At 42.4% G+C, this 24,982-nt stretch overlaps 1 protein-coding gene across 2 annotated transcripts; it reads left to right on the top strand.

Annotated features, from left to right (window-relative positions):
* The first annotated feature begins 342 nt into the window (after positions 1–342).
* On the top strand, positions 343–15,535 carry Cenph (centromere protein H). 2 transcript variants are annotated; one of them, XM_087896860.1, is made up of 10 exons: positions 343–520; positions 3,058–3,113; positions 4,008–4,056; positions 4,482–4,556; positions 5,768–5,824; positions 7,711–7,758; positions 8,360–8,423; positions 9,828–9,879; positions 13,011–13,174; positions 14,730–15,535. In XM_087896860.1, the coding sequence occupies exons 1-10, from the start codon at positions 396–398 to the stop codon at positions 14,820–14,822; spliced, it is 783 nt and encodes a 260-aa protein (XP_087752986.1). In that variant the 5' UTR covers positions 343–395; the 3' UTR covers positions 14,823–15,535. The 2 variants fall into 2 exon arrangements, with proteins under 2 accessions (XP_087752986.1, XP_087752987.1); XM_087896861.1 differs by lacking the exon at positions 7,711–7,758.
* Positions 15,536–24,982: the final 9,447 nt, after the last annotated feature.

Genomic DNA, 24,982 nt, shown 5'->3' with positions numbered 1-24,982 from the left:
ACCCAGGCAGGACGGCTATTGACATTTGTTTAAGTCAGAACTCTCTCCCGCCCCCTGCTCCCGACCACTCTTAGTTTGAGTTAAATTACTCCTGGATTACCGCCCCTGGTTTGTTGCTGGGTTGTTGCTGGGTCATCGATCCCCGGACATTATATTTGCTAGGTAAACGCTCTACCACTGAGCTACATCTCCATATACCCCTCCCCAAAGGCAACAGAATGTGTTGGTGAGAGTTCAATCCATTTCTCCATGGAAACCAGAGAAAACGCACCGTAGTAACTACTGCGGCAGAAGGTGGGGCTTTAGGGCGGAAGGGGCGGGGCGAAACGGGCACTTCCGGGTTTCAATTTCGTGGCGGGACTAAACGCTCGAATGTTCCCATAGAGATCAAGCCTATGGCCTCTGCAATGGAGCAGTCGGGGGAGAAGCCTGCGGCCGAGGCTGAGGACTGCGGAGAGGTGCGGGATCAGCCGCAGGCTGCGGAGAAGTGCTTCGAGGACCGCATCCGCCTGCTGCTCAGGTGCCCCCGCCCGGCGTCCCGCCCTTGCTCAGGAGGCCCAGGGTTCAAATTCAGACTCACTGGCTGCCTCTTCTGGCTCCGAGCCTGAATGCACTTTTAAGCGCTTTGAATTGTCACTGCGGAAGAGGGCAGCAAAGGATACCGTGCGCGCAAAGCTGCTGGGTCGGGATTTAGGTGGGACCTTCTTAGGAAGTGCTTAGCAGTGCCCCGTCCTTAGCAAGGCTTCGAACCTGTTCTATCTTACCTTGTCACTCTAGTCCCGGCTGGTTGAGCAGTACATCCAAGCTCAACTACAGGAAGCGGGGGAGCCCAACCCTTTCCCCACCCCACACCCTTTTTTTTTTTTTAAATTTGATTTTTCGAGATAGGGTTTCTCTGTACAACTCTGGCTGTTCTGGAACTCACTCTGTCGAACAGACTGGCCTTGAAAACAGAGACCCGTCTACCTCTGCCTCAGGAGTGTTGGGATTGAGGTGTGTGCCACCACCTCCCGGCCCAACCCACCTTTTGTGGCTACACCTTTAAGCTTCCTTTGCTTATCATTCTAGTAGAATGATATATAGGATAATGCCTATAATTCTATCGCCCTGAAGTCAGAGGCAGGAGGATTACTACAAATTCAAGATTAGCCTGGCATACATAATTACAGCCTGCCAGTGCTACGCAGCAAGACCCTGTTTCCTATGTTTCCTATGCTCTCCAGTTAGCGGTTTCTAGGGAAAATTTGATGTCAAGGAGCTGATTCAGCCCAAGGCCAGGACCAAATCCACCCTTCTGATCTTCTAAAAAACGCTGTCCTGGAAATGGGACCCAGGGTCTGGTGTATGCGTAGCCAGTGCTGTACCACTGGGCTTCAGCGTAGTTCTTCCGTGTTTAAATCAGGATGGGAGCCAAAAAGATTTCATAACACGTGAATCCAAATGTTAATGCTCATAAAGTTTTATTGGGACTCAGTTTTCTGCTACAGGGGCAGAGATTAATAGTTAAAACACACTGTATGACTCCCAAATCCTAAATTATTTGCTAAATTATTTCCAGATGGTTCTTCACAGAAAAAAGAAAAGTATTTTTTGCAGACCTTTAAAAGTCATAACAAAGAGACTTGTTTGAATTTTTGGAACAGGGTCTTGCTGCGTAGCACTGGCAGGCAGTAATTATGTATGCCAGGCTAATCTTGAATTTGTAGTAATCCTCCTGCCTCTGCCTTCAGGGTTATAGAATTATAGGCATTAGCCACCATACCCAGCCATACAACGGCCTATCTGTTGGTTTTAACAAAAATCTCAATCCAGTAAAGATTTAGGAGCCAAATGTTGGCGTGAAAGCCTGCTATCTCAGAGAGACAGAGAAGGCACCCAGCTGGCCTTCCTCCTTAGTGGAGGTCCCAGAAGCCTTCACTTTCTCAAACGAGACTCCCTGTCTGTCCTCCTGACTCCCTCTTACTCTCTGTCATTTTTCCTGTGTTCGCTCCCTGTCAACTATTTGCTTGTTCTGTCTCTTGACCTGTGGTTGACTTTATTTAATCCTGTTTACAATATTCAAGCAGAAAACTGTGTTAAAGGTGTGAGCTAGGTCTGCACCACACCACAACTAGAAACAGGTTTTTTTCCAGTAAATGGCGCGATCTCGGGATTCACAGTGTGAACAAACAAACTACAGCACACTGTCTGTCTGTAATGCCTATAAACATGACAACTTCTTTCCATTTCATCAGAAAAAGAAACTTTTTTTGTGTATCTATACTTAACACTTCTACTTTAATCTGTAATAACTTGTCGGAGGCAGGGTTGTTTTTGCCTGTAGTAATAATTGAACCTAGGGCCTGAAGCATATTGGGCAAGCACTCCAAGACTGAGCTACATCAGCAGCCCTTTTTTCACTATTTTGAGATCAGATTTGATAAGTTGTCAAGACTCGTCTTGAACCTGCTCTGAAGCCCTGGTACCTGGTGTGAAATTGTGGTTTTCATTTGGAATTTTGTCACTTGGAGAACTTGCTGTAATGTAAGCCTTTGTCATCTGTCAGCTGTTTCTTAGCTGTTGATTTGGGTCTCTAAAAACCAACACTCAGGACTGCAGCTGGCAGCAGAAGCACTCGCTATCATTCTCAGCTTTTTTTATATTTATTTTATATTTTATTTTGGATTAGGAATAACAGAACTAAAAAAACTACTAAATATTAAGTACTTATCTCACTACAAATATTTTTGTTACATTTTTTGTATTTACTGAAAATGCTTTTTAAGATTTTTAGCCGGGCGGTGGTGGCGCACACCTTTAATCCCAGCACTCGGGAGGCAGAGGCAGGTGAATCCCTGTGAGTTCGAGGCCAGCCTGGTCTACAAGAGCTAGTTTCAGGACAAGCACCAAAAACTACAGAGAAACCCTGTCTCGAAAATAAAAAAAAAAAGGAAAGAAAAAGAAGAACAAAATAGAACTATAGAACTAAATTTTTAACTTCCAAGTTTCAGTATTGCACAAGGATTGTAACCACAATCCAGAAATACTTTCCTATCTCTTCTCATTTTCACTTTGCAGGCTGAGAGCACAGACACAACAGCAGCTCTTAGAATACAAGTCAGTGATTGATGCAAGTAAGTAGTTTCATTCTCAAGTACTTTTGCGAGTTGGCTGATGAATATTATGTTTTTAAAATTACTTATTTTTATTGTATATGCGTGCATTTTGCCTGCTGTATATCTGTACCCATAAGCCAAAGAGGGTATTGGATGCCCTGAAACTGGAGTTGCAGAGGTTGTGAGCCACCATCTGGGTGGTGAGAAATGAGCCCAGATCCTCTACAAGAGCAGCCAGGCCTTTTTTTTTTTTTTTTTTTAATTTTATGTTCATTGGTGTGAAGGTGTCAGATCCCCCGGAACTGGATTTTTAGACAGTTGTGAGCTGCCATGTGGGTGCTGGGAATTGAACCCGGGTCTTCTGGAAGAGCAGTCAGTGCTCTTAACCGCTAAGCCATTTCTCCAGCCCCCAGCCAGGCCTTTTAAATGCTAAGCCATCTCCAGCCCCCAGATTAATGGTATTCTTGGGGGCTGGGGAGAGTCAGCTTTACAAAAAGTTGTTTTTCTCAGGCATGGTGACTCATGCCTGTAATTCCAGCACTCGAGAGGTAAAGAGAATCGGATCTCTGTAAATTTGAGGCCAACCTGATTTCCATATCGAGTTCCAGGCTAGCCCAAGCTACACCATGAGACCCTGTCTCAAGAGATAAACAAATTGTGTAGATTCTGTGTAGCAACCCAGGTAAACAAAGAAACATCTAAGATAAGATAATTATGAAGGGGGGTTGCAGCAAAATGGCTCAGCTGGTTAAGGTGCTGGCCAATAATCCTGACACCTGAGTTCAGTGCCTAGAACCCGTGTGGTGGAGGGGTGTCACATGTGTTCCCTGATATGCACACACACACACACAATAAATACTTATTTGGATAAAATTGTTACTGACTTAAAAAAAAAAAACTTTTTACTTGTAGATGAAGAAAAAACTCCTGAACAGACCATGCAAGAAAAACAAATGGAAGTGTATGTCATATTTTAATATTTTATCTGTGGCTTTTACTAAGATTGCATCATACGATCCGTACTGTCTTCCTTTTCACAACCTCTTTCTTTGACAGTGCTGTCTGTCTTATCCTTTGTAATTCCAAATAAATAAGTCATACCTATGCTTGGAGGTTGTTGATTTGCAGTGGGGTATTTGGTGTTGGAGGTATTTGGGTGGCTTCTGTGCTGTCTGGCATTCCCCCACACTGGCTAGATCCAGCTTAGTGAAGAGGCTCAGCCTTGAGCTCCCCAGCTGTGGAGATGAGCTGCTGTGTGGTGAGCCTTCACTTTCTTCTGTTCAAATAGAGGTGTTCAGGCTGTTTTTCAAGATTTACTTCATACACATTTCAGTAACAACTTTCACTAACATTGCTGAAATTCTTTGGTTCATGTTTCTTTAACAGTAAAATTGAAGACCTGGAAAATGAAATTGAAGATGTAAAAAGTAATTTCGAAATGAAAAATCTTGCACTAAACAGGTATCTCTTACTTTAATACCACTAAGAATTGTGAACTAAATACAAACATGAGCTTAGAGAGAAGGTTAAGGAAATTTTTTGGGGGGGGGGGCATTCAAGACAGGTAGACCAGGCTGGCCTTGAATTCATAGAGATCTGCCTGCCTCTGCACTGGGATTACAGGCGTGTGCCACCATCACCCAGCAAGTGGATTATTATTAACTAAACTGAATTAAATGATGATTAGAGGCCAGGCATAGCCTGTGATCCCAGCACCCAAGAGCCTGAAGCTGGAGGGCCAGGAATTCAAAGCCAACCTTGGCTACAAAGGGAGATCCTATCAATGGAGGGTGGCGTGCAAGGAGGAAGCTGGGAGTAGTTGGTAATGTATATTTTTAATTCCAGCACTTTGAATAAGAGGCAGGTAGATCTTTTTGAGTTCAAGGTTAGCCTGGTCTACTTAGCATAAACAGTTATGCCTAAGTATGAGACCCTATCTCCAAAAAAAAAAAAAAAATACAGAAGGGCACAGAAGAAAAGAGGGAGGAACAAAAGAGATGATTAGGAAATGTTACAGAAACTTAACCCTGAAGAATTGCGTTATTCATTGGTATCTTCCTTTGAAGAAGGTGTGTTGGAGAGGCTGATAAGGGGTCTTCATGAAGTTAACAGAGTTTCAAACATGCTGGTGTTTAAAAGTGTTATACAGGTCCATTTATTTCAGTAACTGTTAGTACATAGAATTGTGACAAAATTTTTCTGATGCAGAGTCTCACTCTATAGCCCAGGCTGGCCTGGAAATTGGGGTGCAGTTCAGATTGACCTAAAACTTACCGGAGTCCTCCTGCCTTAGCCATCCACGTTCTGGGGTGACTGGAGAGGGCCGTTTCCCTCATCATGAAGTTTAAATATATTTTAATTACTGGTTTTGCTTTTGGGTTTGTCATTTTAGATATGTTTGGGTTGTTTTGTGTTGTGTTGTGTTTAGAGATAAGAACCTAGGCTTGGAATTCATAAACTTCCTTTCTCCTGTTCTGGGACTACAGGCATACCAATTTCCAGGCCATACTGTTTTTAAAATATATTATGTTTTGTGTGTATTGAGGGGAAAATCAATCTTGTTAGTCTTATAAAAAGTTTTTAATACCCTGTATTATTTGTTCTGTGCAATACAAGCTTTTTCTCTTAGGTCCCATTTTCTTTTTTGTTAACTAATGTTTTCTTTTTCTTAGGATGAAGCTTTCAGCTGCTCTTAGACATAAGTTGGAGAAGATGGGCGCTGAGAGTAGGTATGGCCTTTACATTCCTTTTTCTTTCTTTCTCTCTCTCTCTCTTTCTCTCTCTCTTTCTCTCTTTCTTTCTTTCTTTCTTTCTGGAGGCAGGGTTTCTCTGTAGCTTTGGAGCCTGTCCTGGAACGAGCTCTTGTAGAACTAGCTCTGGGATTAAAGGCATGCGCCACCCCCACCCGGTGGCTTTTACATTTCTCCTGGATTTGGACAGAATGGGAACAAGAAGGGAGGTATGCAAAATGATTTTAGGTTGTGACTTTTAAAAAAATGTGCATGAGCCAGTTGTGGTGCACAGCTTTAATCCCAACACTGGGAGGCAGGAGGATCTCTGTGAGTTTGAGGCCATCTTGGTCTATATAGTGAGGTCCAGGACAGTCAGGGCTATGTAGAAAGAGAGAGCCTGTCTCAAAAAAACTTAGAAAAAAAAAGTGTGTGTGTGTGTGTGTGTGTGTGTGTGTGTCTGTGTGTGTGGACAACTTGAGGAAAACTTATCAGTTTTCTCTTGACATACGGACCCTGGGAATTGAACTCTGGTCCTCCAGTAACAACTTAATGAAATAGGACTCTACTTGTTTTTCATTGGTAGAAATGAGTTTGTTTTACCTGCCTGGGCTACAGGGTGAGTTTAAGGATAGCCCGGACCACTTAATGAGCCCCTGTCTCAAAATAAAAAGTTTTTAAAAAGGTCTGGGATGTAGCTCAGTGGTAGATCTCGTAGTTAACACATACAGGGGAAGTTCAGTAGCAGTTCTGATAAGGTGGGCAGGGCACAAGAGGGAAGGAACTAGGTGCTAGTTCTGGTATAAATAAAAGCTCTGGAAATCCTAAGGGTATCGCCTCAGGCCACACCTGTGCGCTTTCTTCTCCAACACTCTGAAAGTCTTGAGAGATAACGTGCCCTCCTGGGAGCCCTGAGAAGTTCTGGGATGGACCCAGCTGCCTCTCCCATCTTGATGCCTCAAGGATGATTTATAGCCTCTCCGTGTTCCCGTGTTCCCGCTGGCTCAGAGTCTGGACTAGACTCTGAAGTTTCAAGGTCAGATGTGGAGGCGCCAGCCTTAAGCTCAGCTCTTGGGAGGCAGAGGCAGTCTGATCTCTATGATTTTGAAGCTAGTCTGGACTCTTGTGAAACCTTGTCCTAAAAAAATTTTTTTAACATTTATTTGTTTATTTTTGTATGGGGGTCCGTGGGTATGGCATCCACATGGAGATGAGAGGACAGCGCGTCTCTTCTCTGCTTGGGTTCCAGGGGTCAGACTTAGTCATCAGGGTTGGCAGCGGGCAGCCTTACTCACTCAGCCCTCTCAGAACCTTACACCAGTTTTGTAGTGAGGCTGGAGAGACAGTTCAGTAGCTAAGATGTGGCTGCGCTCTCAGAGGACCTGGGTTGGTTCCATTCCCAGCACCCACATGGCAGCTCACAACGATCTGTAATGCCAGTTCCCGAGATCCGATGTCATTTTCTGGCCTCTGAGGGCATACTCATGTTTTTTGTACTTATATACGTGCAGGCAAAAACCCACACACATGAAATAATAATTTAAAAAACAAAACAGTTTTATGTTAAAGGAGCAAAGTGCAAGTTAGATTCCCCATGCTTAATGGATACCTCGTGAAAACAGAAAGTTCAAGGTCAAGCGGTGTCTGTAGCCTACTTTGGTGTTTATTACTGTTAACAATCATTTGAACAGGGCATCATTAGTGTGGACATCTCCAGCTCCTGAGTGGTGCCTTAGATTCCTCCGCGAGCAAGCTGAAGCCCAGTGTAAACAGTGAAACAAACCACCTTCAAGCTTTTAATTAAGCACTCTCACCTTTAACCAGCCAAATGTTCCTTTAGTTGGCTTCCATGAATATCGTACAAAAGTCCCTCCTCTGTCCCCTAGCTCTCGAAAAGCACTGAGCCTTGGACTCCGGTGTGCTCCAAGTCACAGGTCTGTTCTGCTCAGATAAACTCATTACATTGTGGTTGGGTTTTTTGTTTGTTTTAGTTTTCTTGTGGTTTTTGTTTGTTTTTTTGTTTGTTTTTGAGAAAGTGTCTTTCCGTGTTGTCCAGTTGTCCATGCTGGCCTTGAACTGATTATGTGGTACAGGCTGGCTTCAAACTCAAACCTTGTCTTACCCTCCCAAGTCCAGGAGTTGCTGGCTTTGGCCCCTGTGCCCTCTTTATACAGTCAGGGTTGAAATCTAGACCATGGTTTGGATTTGTCCATTCTAGGCGGTCGGTCTGCCAACCAGGCTACATTCCTAGCACCAAAGTTTACTTTTTTTTTTAAATTAAATTGATATGGATGAGTGTGTATGTGGCTGTGTTTGTACCTGTACCACATGCATGAAGTGTCTGCAGAGGCCAGAAAAGGGCATGAGATCCCTGGAACTGGAGTTACAATTGGAATGTTCAGTGAGCTGTCATGTAGTTGCTGGGAACCCAAACTGGGTCTTCTGCAAGAGCAGTATCTTAACCACTGACCTAATCTTCAGCCCCAAGATTATTTTTAGCTTAAGTAGATAAATCATATTTTGTTTGTTTTGCAGTGTGCTCACTGATGACATGAAGCAAATATTAAAACTACAGAAGTTGATAATGAAGTCCCAGGAGGTGAGCTGGCACATGGGGTGTCTGTTTTCAGGGTTTTGATGGCATCTTGATGCTAACTCTATGAACTCAGGATTGAGGTGTTCACTGAGATTGTGTGTCTGCAGACTGCTTTCCTTAGGTTATTTTTGTCCTTTTACTGAGGTTACAGATTATCAACATAATTCAAATGAGTATTTTCTTCCCTTGGCTTTGTGGAAATAGGGGAATTGAAAATCCTGGCTGTAGGCCAGGTATCAGTGCATATGCCTGTGGTCCTAGCACGTTGGAGGCAGAGACAGGGACCAGGAGTTTACTCCTTCTTGATTCCATAGTGAGTTAAGGCTAGCCTGGGCTATCTGAGAGATAACTGGGAGTACTGGAACATGCCTTGGCTATTAATCCCAGCACTCAGAGTGAGTTCTGGTGCGGGAGAATTGTCTGCATTCTGTCAATCATGTTTTAAATAAACGCTGATTGACAGAATGCCAGCTACATAGTAGACTTCTTTCTTGCTTTTCTTTCTTTCTTTCTCTCTCTTTCTTTCTTTCCTTTTTTGTGTTTGTTTGTTTTGTTTTTTGTTTTTGAGACAGGGTTTCTCTGTAGCTTTGGAGCCTGTCCTGGAACTAGCTCTTGTAGACCAGACTGGCCTCGAACTCACAAAGATCCCGCCTGCCTCTGCGTCCCAAGTGCTGGGATTAAAGGTGTGTGCCACCATGGCCCATCTAGTAACCTTGTTTCAAAATCAAACACAAACAAAAAATAAAAAAGAAAGAAAAGATGAGTGGCTGGAGAGAAGGTTCAGCGGTTAAGAGTGTGGGCTGCTCTTCCAGAGGTCCTGAGTTCAATCCCCAGCACCACATGGCAGCTCACAACTGTCTGTAACTCCAGTTGCAGGGGCTCGTACACCCTCATATAGACAGACATGCAGGTGAAACATCAATGCACATAAAAACAAAGATAAAGAGAAAGGGGGAATTGGAGCTTAAGTCAAACTAGGCCTGGAGAGATGGCTCAGTGGTTGAGAGCACTGATCTTTCAGAGGTCCTGAGTTCAATTTCCAGCAACTCACAACCATCTATGGATCTGATGCCTCCTTTCACAAAGGTATACATGTAGATAGAGCCCTCATATATAGTAAAACAAGAAGAAAAGAAAAAAAAAAGGAAAATCGGATTCGTCAGGGGGTGGTACACATGCCTTTAATCTCACCACTCGGGAGGCAGAGGCAGGTGGATCTCTGTGAGTTCGAGGCCAGCCTGGTCTACAGAGTGAGTTCCAGGACAGCAAAGGCTACAAAGAGAAACTCTGTCTCAAAAAACCCCCCCAAAAATTAAAAAGTGAAGAAAATCAAACTATGTGAAGCTCAGTGATATGTTATTGATTTATCATTGAGTGACATGTTTTAATTTTCATTTTCATAAACAGGAGTCTGCGGAATTAGAGGGAAAACTGCTTGACGTTAGAAAGAAGAGACTTCGTATGTAAACCGTGTTTATAACTTTTCTCGTATGCGCGCGTGCGCACGTGTGTGTGTGTGTGTGTGTGTGTGTGTGTGTGTGTACACACGCACAAATACATGCTCATTTGCTGAGGCACTCATGGGGAGGTCGGTGAACAACCCTTACGAGGTAATCTTTCCTTCTGCCACCTCAAGTCTCAGGCTTTGGAGCAAGGGCCCTTACTTACTGATCCATCTTGCTAGCCCTTGGGTTTTGGTTTTTCCAGACAGGGTTTCTCTGTGTAGCCCTGGCTGTCCTGGAACTTGCTCTGCCTCTGAGTGCTGGGATCAAAGCTGTGTACATACAGCCACCTGGCCTCACTGACCCTTTTCAATTATTTAACTGCTTGTAGAACACTTTTTATTTACTTTAGCTATTAACAGGGACAGATTTCTCAGCAGCTGTTAAATTTAATTATCAAAATTTCTGAACATGACAGTTGTTTTAGATTTTAGATCATGGTCAGCTGTGGTGGCACATGCCATGAAGCCAGCACTCTGAAAGCTTAGACACGAGGCTTGGGAAGTCAGGTCACACTGTACTTCATAGTGAGCTCAAGGCCAACCTGGATTACATAAGAGCCTGTCTCAAAAAATAAAAATAAAAAAAATTATAATATAGGTGTATTCATTCTCTCAGTGAAGAAATTAAATGATAAACAAAATTATAGTAAGAAGTCATGCCCCTCTCTTTGTGACTCCAGTTTGGTATATGTCAGTTCTAGATTCTTTCACTGCCCATGTGAGCACATTTATAATGTGCACAATTTCTCAGTTATCAGTATAATGTTTCACAGTCTTACCACGTAATCTATTACAGCATAATTCTAGCACTCGAAATGTCAGAGGTTCACCACTTGTTCAAAGCCAGCCTGCACTACATAGTTTGCAGCAGGCTGGACAGGAATTTACAGCAAGAGCTTTTTAGAATGTATATACAAACACATGTGTGTATAAATAGATATGTGTATATGCTGTGTGTGTGTATATATATATATATGGCATGAGATTCCTTTTGATTGAAACTATTGGGGTTGGAGAGATGACTCAGAGGTTAAGGGCCCTGACTGAGTTCTGTTCCCAGCAACCACATGATGGCTCACAACCATCTGTAATGAGATCTGGTGCCCTCCTCTGGCCTGCAGGGACACATGCAAGTAGAATGCTGCATACATAAGTAATAAATAAATCTTTAAAAAAAAAAAAAGAAACTATTGACATGTGTATTACAAAGGTATCCCACCTCCCCTCAAATCCCTGAAACAGTCACTACACAATGGCACAGGGATTTTTTTGTTTTGTTTATTTATTTTGTTTGTTTGTTTTTACTTCCAGACCCAAGTTTTCACTCCCTCCTCTCCTGCAAGTCTGTCCCTACCTCACCCCCCCCATCCACTCCTCAGTTTCTCTTCAGAAAAGGAAAAGCTTCCCATGTCTATCAGCCAGCATGGTATATCAAGTTGCAATGAGTCTAAGCACCTCCTCTCCTATTAAGGCTGGACAAGGCAACCCAGTAGGAGGAGTGGGTCCCAGAAGCAAGTAACAGAGTCAGAGACAACCCCTGCTCCCATTGTTAGGAGTCCCACAAGAAGACTACGTCACACAACTGTAACATATATGTAGAGGGCCTACTAGGTCAGTCCCATGCAAGCTTCCTGGTTGGAGGTTCAGTCTCTATGAGCCCCTATTAGCCAGGTTAGTTGATTCTGTGGGCTTTCTTGTGTCCTTGACCCCTCTGGCTCCTACAGTCGTTCCTGCTAGGGCTGGGACTTATGTTCAATAGTTTGGACATAAGTTTGGACTCAGGCTGACTCTAAACCGTGATTAAATGTATAGGTTGTCTCATTGGTTACAGGTTGGAGTCCTCACAAATTTACTAAATCAAGGATACTAGAGAAATCATTTCATCTGCAAATCATGGAAACTATGAAGGTCCATACTGCACTTTTAAAAGAAAATTACAGGGCTGGAGAGATGGCTCAGAAGTTAAGAGCACTGACTGCTCTTCCAGAGGTCCTGAGTTCAATTCCCAGCAACCACATGGTGGCTCACAACCATCTATAATGAGATCTGGTTCCCTCTTCTAGCCTGCAAGTATACATGCAAGCAGAACACTGTATATGTAATAAATAAATCTTTAAAAAAAAAATTACAGAAATATATCCACGTCGGAATTTGGATACCTAATAATAAGATTCTTGGATTGGAAAAGCAGATATCATGCTAGACAATGGTGGTGTGCACCTTTGGTCCCAGCTCTTGGGAAGCAGAGGCAGGCTGATTTTAATTCAAGGCCAGCCTGGTCTGCAAAGCGAGTTCCAGGACAACCAGTGCTTCACAAAGAAATCCTGTCTTGAAAAACCAATAAATAAATAAGTAATAATGAGAAAAGCACGTACCTACCAAGGTATATCCTTTCAGTGAATGTAAAACTGAAAGTGGCTAAACATTTATGAGAACCAAGGCCTAGAGATGTAACTCAGTTGGTAGAGTTTACCCAGCATGCAAAGAGCCGAAAGTTTGGGTCTGGCATTAATCCCAATACTTGAGAGACAGAGAGAAAGAGAGAGACAGGAGGATCAGGAATTCAAAGTCAGCCTGAACTAGATGAGACCCTGTCTCAAAAAACCAAACAGACCATAGAGAAGGCTCAGGGTTGAGAACACCGACTGCTCTTCAAGGGTCCCCATGTGGGACTCCCACACGGCAGCTCATGGTCATCTAACTTCGGGCCCAGGACATCCGTCTCACTGTCCTGGGCTCTGTGTGCTGCGCACACTTGGTGCACAGAGCTACATGAAGGCAAAATACCATATACATAACAATAAAATAAATAACGTCTTGGCTGGACTAACCAGGAAGTACTGTGCTTTATAATCTCTCATGGCCCTTCTTTATAAAGTTGTCCTATGTGTCATGGGAACGCACACCTTTAGTTCTGAGTTCCAGGTCAGCCAGGGCTACATATTTAAAACAAATATGTCCATTTAAAAAAAAAAGTAACCTATTTAAAAAAAATGCCAGTTGGTGGTGGTGCCAATTGGTCTCATATATATGAGAGGCTCATATATATATGGTTATATAATGTTGTTTTATCTTTAACCTAACAGAATTAAAACAAGCTTCAAAAACTAAGCTTTTCGAGATACAAACTGAGAGGAACAAAGAGAAAGAGGATCTGGACAACATGGAAGATTTGGAAATGATAAAGACCATGCAGAAAAAACTGCAGACAGAGATAAAGATTACTACAGTCATTCAACATGTGTTCCAGGTAACAGTTATATACGTGAAGAACAGTGGTGACACACGCCTCTAATCTCAGAACTCGGGAGGCGGAGACAGGCAGATCTCTGTGAGTTCGAGACCAGCCTGGTCTACAGAGCGAGTTCCAGGACAGATCTCAAAGCTACAGAGAAATCCTGTCTCGAAAACCCAAAAAAAAAGAATCGAGATAGCTGAACGTGGTAGCACACACCTATCATCTGAACACTTTGGAGAGAAAGGTCATGTCTCCAAAACCCAGAAACGGGATGGAGAGTTGTGTCATTGGTTAGGAGCAGTGGGTTTCTCTGTGTAGCTTTGGCTGTCCTGGAACTTGCTCTGTAGATCAGGTTGGCCTTGAGCTCATAGAGCTTCACCTGCCTCTGCTATGTAAGTGCTATGATTAAAGGCATGCGCCACTACTGCCTGTCAAGAATGTCCCTTCTATAGAACAAATTTTTTAATGTTTTTATTCATAATAGCATAACATTTCTAAAATCTGTGTAAATATTATTTCAATAAATAAGTTACTATCTTTGCACCACTGTTTATCGGTAGGTAATAACCAGAATTCTTATTAATTATGATCCTGATCATTTCTTCGTTGTCCACTCATCGTCTGCCACAGAAATGTTTGTTAACATCTTCAAAGGTTTAAAATGTTGATGAGCCCAGGCGGTGGTGGTGCACGCCTTTAATCCCAGCACTCGGGAGGCAGAGGCAGAAGGATCTCTGTGAGTTTGAGGCCAGCTTGGTCTACAAGAGCTAGTGCCAGGACAGGTTCCAAAGCTACAGAGAAACCCTGTCTCTAAAAATAAAAAACAAAAACAAAAGAAATCGTTGATGAACTGAACTTTTTTTCTCTTGAAAGTAAATCGTACCAGTTCTAGTTACTGTTTCTCCAGAGAGGGTGAGGTACACAAGAGCAGTGCAAAGTGAGTCCGACCCAGGCGACAGTGCTTTCCCTGGAGTCCGGCAAAACACTGCAAGGCTTCTTAGTGAGTAAATCTGTCCAGGGAGCCCATAGGTGAACCCTGGAAATACCATCTGGCATTATGTGCAGCGAGGATGCCGCGGTTGCTGTGGGAACTGAGGATGTGGTGCTGCTCTTCCTCTTGATCACGGTGCTGCATCCCCGTAGATGCTCGGTGGGTATTAGATGAGGTCAGTGCAAGGGTGCTGGGGATATCGCTCAGTTGATGGTGTTCACCTGGCAGCACAAAGCCCTGGGTTTGGCCCCCAGCCCACATGACCTGGACATATGGGTAGGCTGCTCTAATCCCAGCACTGAGGAGGAGGAGGCAGGGGCGTCAGAAGTTCAGCATCATCCTCAGCTGCACAGTTGATGTATAGCAAGTTCAGTGCCAACCCACTGGACTACATGGAACCTGTCCAATTTTTTTTGTTTGTTTGTTTTTATGTATACACTATTCTGTCTGTGTGTATGTCTGCAGGCCACAGGCAATGCTCTTAACTGCTGAGCCATCCAGGAAAAAAAAAAAACAGGGAAGGATTTGTTAATCTTGTTAAATTAGGTACTATTTTTTTTTTTTTTTAAATTGCAGGGCCTTATTTTGGGGAGTCAAATCAACTGGGCAGAGGATTCTGCCCTCAAGGAAATTGTGCTGCAGCTGGAGAAGGATCTCACCACTATCTAATAAGGATCCTGCTTCAGCAACTCAACATTGATTTTGCGCCCACTCTTTCATGTAAATAGCAGAATTCATGGGAAATATAAGAGCTGGTTTTGGAACTTCTCTGATACTTCAGCTCTGAGGGCCCGGGTTGGTGTTATGACGTGATTCTTTTGTTTGAAATACGATGACTAAAGTGACTGGAATACGCTGCAGGAGTCTGAGCATTGCGGTCTTGGAAGGAGGCATCTGCTCCAGCTGCTATAGAATGTGGACATCTTCACAGCCATTTTCCCGGGAGTCCCTTTCAGGATGCTTTTATGCATCTGTGCATTGGTTTGTCAACCAGCACATTAGAAAGGATCCGAGTATGAAGTGTTGATTGTTTTAAGTACAGTTGTGATTGTGACTTTGTCTTTTTTTCCCTTCTCTATTTAGCATGCATTTTACTTTTATAAGTTAATGAATTAAAAGAATAAATGTTATCTTATTAATTAAAAAAGAAAATGTCCAGTGGTTAAGGGCACTGGCTGCTGTTGTTGCAGAGGACCCAGGTTTGGTTCCCAGGACCCACCTGGCTGCTCACAACCATCTATAACTCCTGTTCCAGGGAATCTGACATCGTCTTCTGGACTCAGCCAGATACCAGGCATGCATGTGGATCATGTACATACATACAGGCAAAACACACATACTTATAAAAAAAATCTTTAAAAAAATAAAAAGTTGCCATTTTATACTCTCTATGTTCCATTTTTGGATAACTCTTTTTTGTTTAAATTATAAAGTGATTGGCCCAGTAGTTAAGGCTTCTTATTAAGTGATTCTTATAACTTTCATCAGCCCATAATTCTTGTCTTTGTTAGCCACATGGCTTGGTACCTTTTCTGGTGAGGCAGTCACATCTTGTGTTCTCTGTGTCTGGATAGCAGCTGCAGACTGAGCTTTCCACTTCCCAGAATTCCCCTGTTCTCATTGCCCCACCCCTACTTCCTGCCTGACTACTGGCCAATCAGCATTTTATTAAAAATTATGCAAGTGACAGGATAAAAGACCATTGTCCCACAGCACTTCCCCCCCCCACACACACACACTTTATTTTAAAACAAGAACTCTGAATCTAATATCCTTTGTTTAGCTTTTATCCTGACCATCATCCATAACAAAGGAAAATTCATTTTGGGGGAATCTGGGCATAGTTTTCTAGGCTACTTCCTGCCGATTGAGGGCACTGATAATCTTATGGGGATCTAAAGAAAATTTAGAATCATGATTAAGTCATGACTGGAGTATCCTGTGAGGCTTGATCATCTTAGGCAACAGTCTTGAATATGTTCTGGATGTAGAACTCAGACATTTGGGCCATCCGTTCCTACTGAAGATTTCTCAGGGGGTCTTCTTGGTCAAAACTGATTTTTCTTAACGCAGAATGAATTCATAGTCCCTCATTTCTTGAAGAAACAAAAGCAAAACATCTTCTCCAAAGTAACATATCCTTTGACTTAAATTTGAATATTTTCAAAATACCTACCTTGGATTAATTCAGCAGCATTTATAAACAAATGTCTTAGCAGCTGTTGCTCCTTCCTCAGCTATCAAGCAATTCAAAGACAATACAATAACATACAGTATCCAGACTCTGTGTATTTTCCATCTTTATGTGGCTTTATTTTAAACTATTTCTTTTATTTTAATTTTTGGTTTTTTTGAGACTAGGTTTCTCTGCATATCTTTAGCTGTCCTGGAACTGACTTTGTAGACCAGGTTGTCCTTGAACTCACAGAGATCTGCCTGCCTCTGCCTCCCAAGTGCTGGGATTAAAGGTGTGTACCACCACACCTCAAATTCACAGAGATCCTTCTGCCTCTGCCTCGTTTTTTGGATAACTCTTGAGTATCTGGAGGTTGTGATGGTTAGTGTTAACCTGACAGAATCTATAGTCATCGGGAGATGCCTGCTGGTGATTATCTTGATTGCCCTAATTACGCTGAGAAGACCACTCTGCAGTGCTTTTCAGTGGTAGACCCTGGCTGTGGCTGTAACTAAGAGGTATTGCGCTTGCTTGGCATGCCCAAGGCCAGGGTCAATCTCCAGCACTGGGTGTAGGAGGAACTAGCTGAAGGAGACCCTAGGGGTGGGCGTGGGCGTCTCAGTCACACAGGAACTGCTCCTGCATGTCTTCCTGCTGTGACACTCTAAAACTGAGCATGAATGAATCCTTCCTCCTGTCACCACTAGCAATGAGGAGGGGCAGGGGGCAGTTAGCTGCATTTTCATGCTTCTTTGTTCTCAGGACCCTAAGAGGGAAGGGTTATAAGGGCTGATGGTTTCAAAGGTTTTAAACCATCCATGGTTTCAATTTGAATCTGTGGTGAGGCAGATGACATGGCAGAGAGCGTGTTGGGAAAACAAAGCTGCTTAAGAAGTAAAAGAGAGCTAGGGCTCATTCATGGGATCCATCTTTCTCCCCCTGGGGCTCACATCTCAACGGTTCCACCACCTCCCAGCAGGCCTGCAGACCAGTGACCAAACCTCTGACGCATGAGCTCCTGAGGGAGGGACACTTCAGATCTGCGTAACACACCTCCTGCGGCGTCTACGTGATCTCTTCAAGGAAGCGTGCCCTCAGAGAAGGTGTGTGTGTGTGTGTGTGTGTCTGTCTGTCTGTCTGTCTGTCTGTCTGTCTGTCTGTCTGTCTGTGCATGCTTCCTGCATTGGAACCCTTGCACTTTTGATATTACCTGCTTATGTTGTAAGGAACACAGTCTGGTTTCTTCTGGAAAGGAAGATAGTGTCTTTAAATTTCCAGAGTCTACTGATGAGACATTGCCATCTACAGGAGTATATGATGCTAATGGGGGAAGATGGGTTAACATTTGTAGAGAGCTGCGTAGTGCCATGCCTTAAAGATGGCACTGGCTGGTTTCCACCTTCCACCTCCCCATGGTGAGTGCTCTCACTCGTAAATAACTCCATATATGGCTAAGGCTAAGGATCTGGCTTGCTTCTGGGTATCTGGACCTATCTGCATCTCCCATGTGGCATGCTGGGGTTGGCTACCCAGAGGCTATTTAAGCTGTGGGCTGGCTTTCCCCAAGGTCAGAAGATTGTTCAAGGTTCCTGAATAAACTGCAGAAAGAAAAGTCAAGTGTTGCATCTTCCTTGCTGGTCAAGGCGGTCGCGACAGACATTCAAGGCAAAAAGGTTTCCAGGTTTAATCTGGTGCTTATTAAATGAAGAACAAAAGGAAATCCTAATTAAGCAATTAAGACAGATTCAGCAAAGATGGGATAAGGAGAGGAGAGAGAGATAAATGCCTGTAACGTCTTGAGCTTGGTTTTGGGGAAGGTTTGAAAAGGAGTTAGAAATATGGAGAAGAAGGAAAGAAGTTCTTCTGCATAGATGGCAGAAATATAAAAAGACTGTGTGACTGTTAACCACGATTGCTTGCTCTTAGTTCAAAATGTCATGAACTCATAGCCTAAATAAAGATTTATATCAAAGCCGGGCGGTGGTGTCACGTGCCTTTAATCCCAGCACTCAGGAGGCAGAAGCAGGAGGATCTTTGTGAGTTCGAGGCCAGCCTGGTCTACAAGAGCTAGTTCCAGGACAGGCTCCAAAGCTACAGAAAACCCTTGTTTCCAGAGAGAGAGAGAGAGAGAGAGAGAGAGAGAGAGAGAGAGAGATTTATATCGAAACTAATGCCAAACTATGTCTAGCACGACCAACCGAGGACTCACACCAGGGACATCTGTCTGATGAAATTTTAGTCTCATGTATCTGATATGATTCTAAGAATAATTTGTAATGCATGGAAAAACAATACATGCTTTTAAGCAATCCTTTCTGTATAAAGGATAAGCCTCATGCCTATTAAAGATGCATTCATATGCAATTCCTTTGAGTCTTGTGTCTGTTTGTCATTCCCCAACTCTTTACCCACCTATTCCTGAGACCCTGACCGAGTGCCCCAGCTGAGCTGGTTCGTGGCAGTCTGAACTTTAGCACGGTTTTTTCCAAAGCACTTTCCTGTAGCACAGACTGGCCTTGAACTCTAACTAAAGCTGAACCTGAATTCCTGATCCTTCTGACTCCACCCACTGAGTGCTGCAGTTACACCTACCTGGATATCCAATATGCAGTCACCTTTTTATATGGAAGATAAAAATAGAGATGAACTCAATAGCAAGATAGATATAGATGGATGGATGGATGGATGGATGGATGGATAGGTAGGTAGATGATAGATCGATAGATCAAGGCTACACAGAAAAGCCCTGTTTTGAACTCCTACCACCACCACCAAAAACAGAACAGAAAAGATGTATTCAATGAATAATAGCATTTGAAATATATTATTTTTTGTGGAAAGGGTTATTTTTTGAGATAGGTTGTTTTATTTTGTTTTTCAAGACAGGGTTTCTTTGTGTATCTCTGACTGTCCTAAAACTAACTCTGTAGACCAGGCTGGCCTCAAACTCAGAGATCTGCCTGTCTCTGCTTCCTGAGTGCTGGAATTATGGCATGCCAAGCTTAATCTAATCTTTAAATTAACAGAAAATGATTTTGCCTATCTTTAAATTAGCAGAAACAGTAATTTGCCTAAATCCAAGTTCTGAATACTTCTCTTTGAAATGTTTATAGTTATATTTCATTTGATAAATCATCTTTATGTCTAATTTTATGTTTTTGCCGTAGTGTAATGTCTATAGGTTATTTTGGAAAATTACTGATTTGGAAAATTTGTGATTCAAAATCACAGCAACAAATAAATCAATAACTGCTTTTTTGGTCATTTGTTTGTGGTGCTTGGAGTGAAGCCCAGAATGTTGCCTGTAATAAGCAAGCTACATCTCACTGAGCTACACCCAGCCCTCACGCATGCTCTGTCAATCAATCTCAGCCTAGATTATCAGCATCATCTGGAAGAGCTTCGCCTTTTCCTGGGATTTCATTGTTGTAGGCATTCCTTGCTTAGCTGTAAGAGAGAAACTTATCAAACTCTTGCCACAGCCCTGGGAAGTACCAGCCCCAAGTCCCAGGGCTTGTGACAGGCATATGTAGGTCTGTCTTCATCAGCTCAGCTGCTCACTGAGGGTTTGAGCTGAGAGAACAGCTACAGTCTGAAGTATTCTCGTGCAGGAACTTCCAAGATCAAGTTCAGTTATTTGAGCAAAAGGCCACTACAAACACACACAGACACACACACCAACAGCACAAGTAAAATGAAAACTGCTTTAAAAAGGTGCATCAAGGGGGCTGGAGAGATGGCTCAGTAGTTAAGAGCAACCTCTGCTCTTCCAGAGGTCATGAGTTCAATTCCCAGCAACCATATGGTGGCTCACAACCATCTGTAATGAGATCTGGCGCCCTCTTCTGGTGTGTGGGCATACATGCAGGCAGAATGTTGCATACATAATAAATAAATAAATAAATCTTTAAAAAAAAAAAAGGAGCATCAAGCCTGCCCAGTCATGTAAATGAACGTTTTATATTTTGTCTTTTTAAAAAAGATTTAATTTTTCTCTGTATGTGCATACCTGAGGCACTTCCAGAGAGTGCCTGAGTCGAAAGACATTACTTATTCTCTCAGACGGAGGCCCTCCTTTTTATCTGCTAAGTAATAGTTCAGAGTCATCACTTGACCCACCTTTGTTTGCTGGGTGTGTGAGGTGATATAACTCGTTGATGTTGTTGGTCTTTGGATCAATAAGTGTTGTGGTGGTACCTGCCTTTATCACAGCATTCAGGGCCAACATGTTGTACATAGTAAGTTCCAGGTTATCATTCCTATATATCCCCCTCCCTCCAAACACTTTATAGGAGAAAGAGAAAGATAAAAGAAAGAAGAAACAAAAAGATTCCTTAATCTAATCTCCATTGCTTAATTTCCTTCCTGACCATGACCAATAACAACTTGCGTCCAATCCCCCTAAACAACAACAAACATCTGTAACCCACTGAACAATCAAAACCACCAACCCACCTCAGGAATGTGGGCATTGTATTCTTAAAATTGTATCCCATTTTCTGGAGGTGACAGCATTTTTAGGGGACCCTGAGAAAACTGGGACAATGGTCAAATCCTGGGAGAACTAGCTGCATCGTTGATTGTCCAGTCTCTGTGTGATGGGAAGGTGAAGGTCTGAACTGAAGCTTTGGCTGGAGTAGTCTGTGAGACTGGACCATGTTAGCCGGCTACTGTGAAGTTGTCCTGGGTGCACATTTTTGAGGAAACAGCAACATAGGCATTTGTGAGAGGCTTGATCACCTGGGCTACTTGTTGTTTTCATTGGTGTCTGGTCCTTTTGTTCTGAAAGCATACAAACTTTTAAAGGCAACATGCATGTCTGCATTAACAGAAGTATGGAATGTGTGATGTGCACACATCAGCTAAAGATGATTCTCTGCACTCTGTTTGAGCAGGTAAAAGGCATCTGTTAACTTTATAAGTCCGTTTGGACTACAAAACCAAACTGTTACACACATCTCCATTCATGCCATGTGAAAGGATGGCATGTCATAATAAGTCATGAGGACTCTGTAGCCGACAAGATGCCTCATCCAGACTCAGAGCTGTTCCCGTGTAGAGGGATTGGCCTAAATGTCACCTGTCGTGTGGTTCTTCTGTTTCTTCCTTCAAGTCTGCAGCCAAGATTTTCAGGTCTCTCCCAGTCAAATCTGAGCTTTATTAATTTGAAGAAATTCATAGCTTTTTGTTTCCTGTGAAAACAAAGGCATAACATTTCCCCCAATGTAACACATTTCCTGACTTCTATTCTGAAATTAAGACAACCTTAAAATATATAGACTGGTTTAATTCAGCAATTTTTTCCACAATCCAATGTCTCTCAGCTATTGTTTTTTGTTTATTAGCATTAAAAAAATTAAAGTTAATAAAGCACTATGTAATCTACCTCATGGGTCACTGTACCCCTTTCTGTTTATTCAGCATCTTATAAAAGTATGATTGGATCTTTCTACAACTGCTTGTCCTGAAGAACTGTATGGTCTCCCTGTAATATGCTTTATGTTGTAATATGTGAAAACCTTTCCTTTCATTTTCCCTGTTAATCTGCATTCATTAGTCCAGTGTCAGCCTTTGCCATGCCTCTCCATATTCCAGAAGGCTGTGGCCTTCTTTTTCAATTATTTCTAGAAAAAAAAATTTTTTTCTAGGAATGCCTTGCCTACAATCCCTTTTGATATGATCTTGCTCGCGAAAGCCAACACATTTGACAGTTTGGCTTTTCTCAAAACCTTTAGAGATTACTTCTCCTATTAAAGTTGCATCATAACTGTGAGATCCAATATCAGCCGTATTTCCAATCCACTCATCTTTTGCTGCTGATCTTGCCTTTAGAGGCCTGATCACCTTTTTGCATTCAGAATTAGCATTTCAGAAGCCAAAGATTTGATTAATATTTGTCTGACTTCTGGATTTGATACTGTTCTATTTACAGTTGAGGTCAGTCTTTGCAAGAAATCAGTGAAGGCTTGTTTTGGGCCTTGTATAATTTTAGTAAATGACTCAGACCTCTTTCCTGATTCTTTATTCTTGTCCCAAGCATTTAAAGCCACTAAATGACATAGTACCAAGGTGTGGTCATCAAATTCAAATTACCTTTGCTATTCAGCATACTAGCCTTCACCTAGAAAGTGATCTTGGGATATATCAATACATCTAGCTCTATTTCATTGTTCTACGGCCTTAGCTTCCTCTTTCTACCATGTTTACCTTTGTAACTGAGGACCAACTTCCAATATTGCTGATGCCAACTTTTTCCAGTCTTGGGGGATAATTCTGTTCTGAATTGCTCATGAGTTTAACATTTGCTCCACATAGGGTGAATGTATACCATATGAAATGACTGCTTCCTTAAATCTCCTCAAATCTAATATTTCTGTAGGATTCCATTTAACTTCTTCATAACCTAAAGTTTTTTTTAAAAATATTTATTTATTTACTTATTATGTATACAATATTCTGTCTGCAGACCAGAAGAGGAGACCAGACCTCATTACAGATGGTTGTGAGCCACTATGTGGTTGCTGGGAATTGAACTCAGAACCTTTGGAAGAGCAGGCAATGCTCTTAACCGCTGAGCCATCTCTTCAACCCCCCCCTAAAGTTTTTTTTAATAACCTTGGGTCACCCTTCTTCAGTTTCATCTGAAGGGGTCATGGTAGGTTCTTTGCTAAATTCCTCTGTCTGTGTCTGAGTATGTTTCCTATTTTCATTAATAGAAATAATTTCATTATTTCTAAGACTTGTATCAATGTTTCATATTTGACACAATTATCAAACTGCTTTTTATATTTGGCACAAAAAACCACCATGGCTATTAGGGAAAAAATATGAATTACCAGACTGACAGTAGCTACAATTGGCATACGTCAATCCAGCTGAGTCATTTATCTCAGTTACTGCTTCCATTGTCAAGTCATCCACAGTAGCACTACACGGGTTCCTCCCTCCCTGTTTGATGGCCTAAAGGACTTCCCAGGTGTCTCACCAAATCTGCTGACTTGTCAGTTTCTCCGCAGCAGCGGCAGTAGTGACAAACCAGAAGCAAGCCAGTTTTTCCGAGTCCCCACAAAAGGCTGCACTAGTTGGCCTGACCTGACTTCTCTATTCCCGTCGGAGTGCCAAATGATGCGGTCTTTCTTTGGACCACCAACCCCCAAATAATGACATGGAGATTTTTTTATTCCGAAAGCTTAACCTTAGTTTAGGCTTGTTCCCAACTAGCTCTTCAAACTTAATTAAACGTTCTGCCACGTAGCTCATTACCTCTCCTCAGTACCATGTGTCCGACAGGTAAATCTCCTGCGCCTCAGATTCTTTCCCAGAGTTCCTCTCTCTCCCCAGAAGTCCCACCTATCTCTCCCTGGAAGTCTCATCTCGAAAACCCCCAAAAATAAAATAAAAATAAAAAATAAAGGAAAAGGAAGCCAACAAATGAGGGTATTGGTGTGGGTGTGTTCACATAATCAAACCACTTTAATGTAAAAGTATGAACTATGATAAAGCCCCTTATTTTACACAGTAAGTACATGCTAATAAAAATCATTCCAGAAAGGAATAGCCCAGAAAGGGGGGGGGGTTAGTGTGAAATAACTGTACTTTGAATGTTCATATTCAGTGTTTCCCGCTCTTTTATCTTCATGACCCACAATGAGTTCTGTCTTCAACAAAACTTTTTATACAAAAGAAGAGAGAGTATCACAGATGATGAGAATGAGATCACTTTTCTGTTCAACACCACCAGAGAAATCCATTCCAGTTGGGCATGGTAGCATATGCTTTTAATCCCAGCACTCGAGAGGCAGGCAGATCTCTGTGAATTCAGTGCCAGCCTGGTATACATAGTGAGTTCCAGGACAGCCAGAGCTGCATAGAGAGACCATGTCTCAAAAATAAATAAAATAAAATCAAGAAGGTTCATGCCAGCATGAATAGAAACTTTTCAACTTTCTGATGTCGTCTGATCCTCTGAGGAGACTGGCAGGTTTGGTTTGTGTGTAGACTCTCTTCCAGGATCCTCCTGCCTCGTTCCATTCTTCTCACAGTTTTTTGAAAAGCAAAGCTAATTTGAATCAGTTCTGAAGTTCTTTTGAGAGAGGGTCTCACAGTGTAGCCCATATTTACCTGGAGTTCACTGTGTAGATAGCTCAGGCTGGCCACAAATATACGGTCTTCCTGCCCTGTTCCCAAGAGTGTTGAGGTTACCGGAATGAGCCACTGTGTCCAGCCAGATTATGTAGAAGATACTCAAGACAGTGCCTTTCAAATGACTTCAGAACGAAACGCTCTTTCGTGCTTTGGGTTTTTTTGTTTGTTTGTTTGTTTGATTGATTGACTGATTTGGTTTGGTTTGGTTTGGTTTTTCAAGACAAGGTTTCTCTGTGTAGCTCTGGCTGTCCTTTGTAGAGCAGGCTGGCTTCAAACTCACAGACATCCCCCTGCCTCTGCCTCCCAAATTCTGGGATTAAAGGAGTGCAGACCACCACTCAGTGTGTCTGTACATTTGATGTCCAACTGATGGCTCAATGTTTTGGAAGGTTGTGGGATTTTAATTTATTTTTATTTTTTCTTTTTTTCTTTTTTTTTTAAAAATATTTATTTATTTATTATGTATACAATATTCTGTCTGTGTGTATGTCTGCAGGCCAGAAGAGGG

Source organism: Myodes glareolus, chromosome 15 (genome assembly GCF_982192425.1).
Source record: "Myodes glareolus chromosome 15, mMyoGla1.1, whole genome shotgun sequence".
Lineage (NCBI taxonomy): Eukaryota > Metazoa > Chordata > Mammalia > Rodentia > Cricetidae > Myodes > Myodes glareolus.
Note: the sequence above shows the minus strand (reverse complement) of the source record. Positions and strands in the feature narration are given on the sequence as shown.

Coding starts and splice junctions, on each gene's coding strand:
- Cenph (XM_087896860.1), top strand. CDS start 396: ATGGCCTCTGCAATGGAGCAGTCGGGGGAGAAGCCTGCGGCCGAGGCT. Junction 4,557..5,767: donor AAAAATCTTGCACTAAACAG/GTATCTCTTACT, acceptor TCTTTTTCTTAG/GATGAAGCTTTCAGCTGCTC. Junction 9,880..13,010: donor CGTTAGAAAGAAGAGACTTC/GTATGTAAACCG, acceptor TTAACCTAACAG/AATTAAAACAAGCTTCAAAA.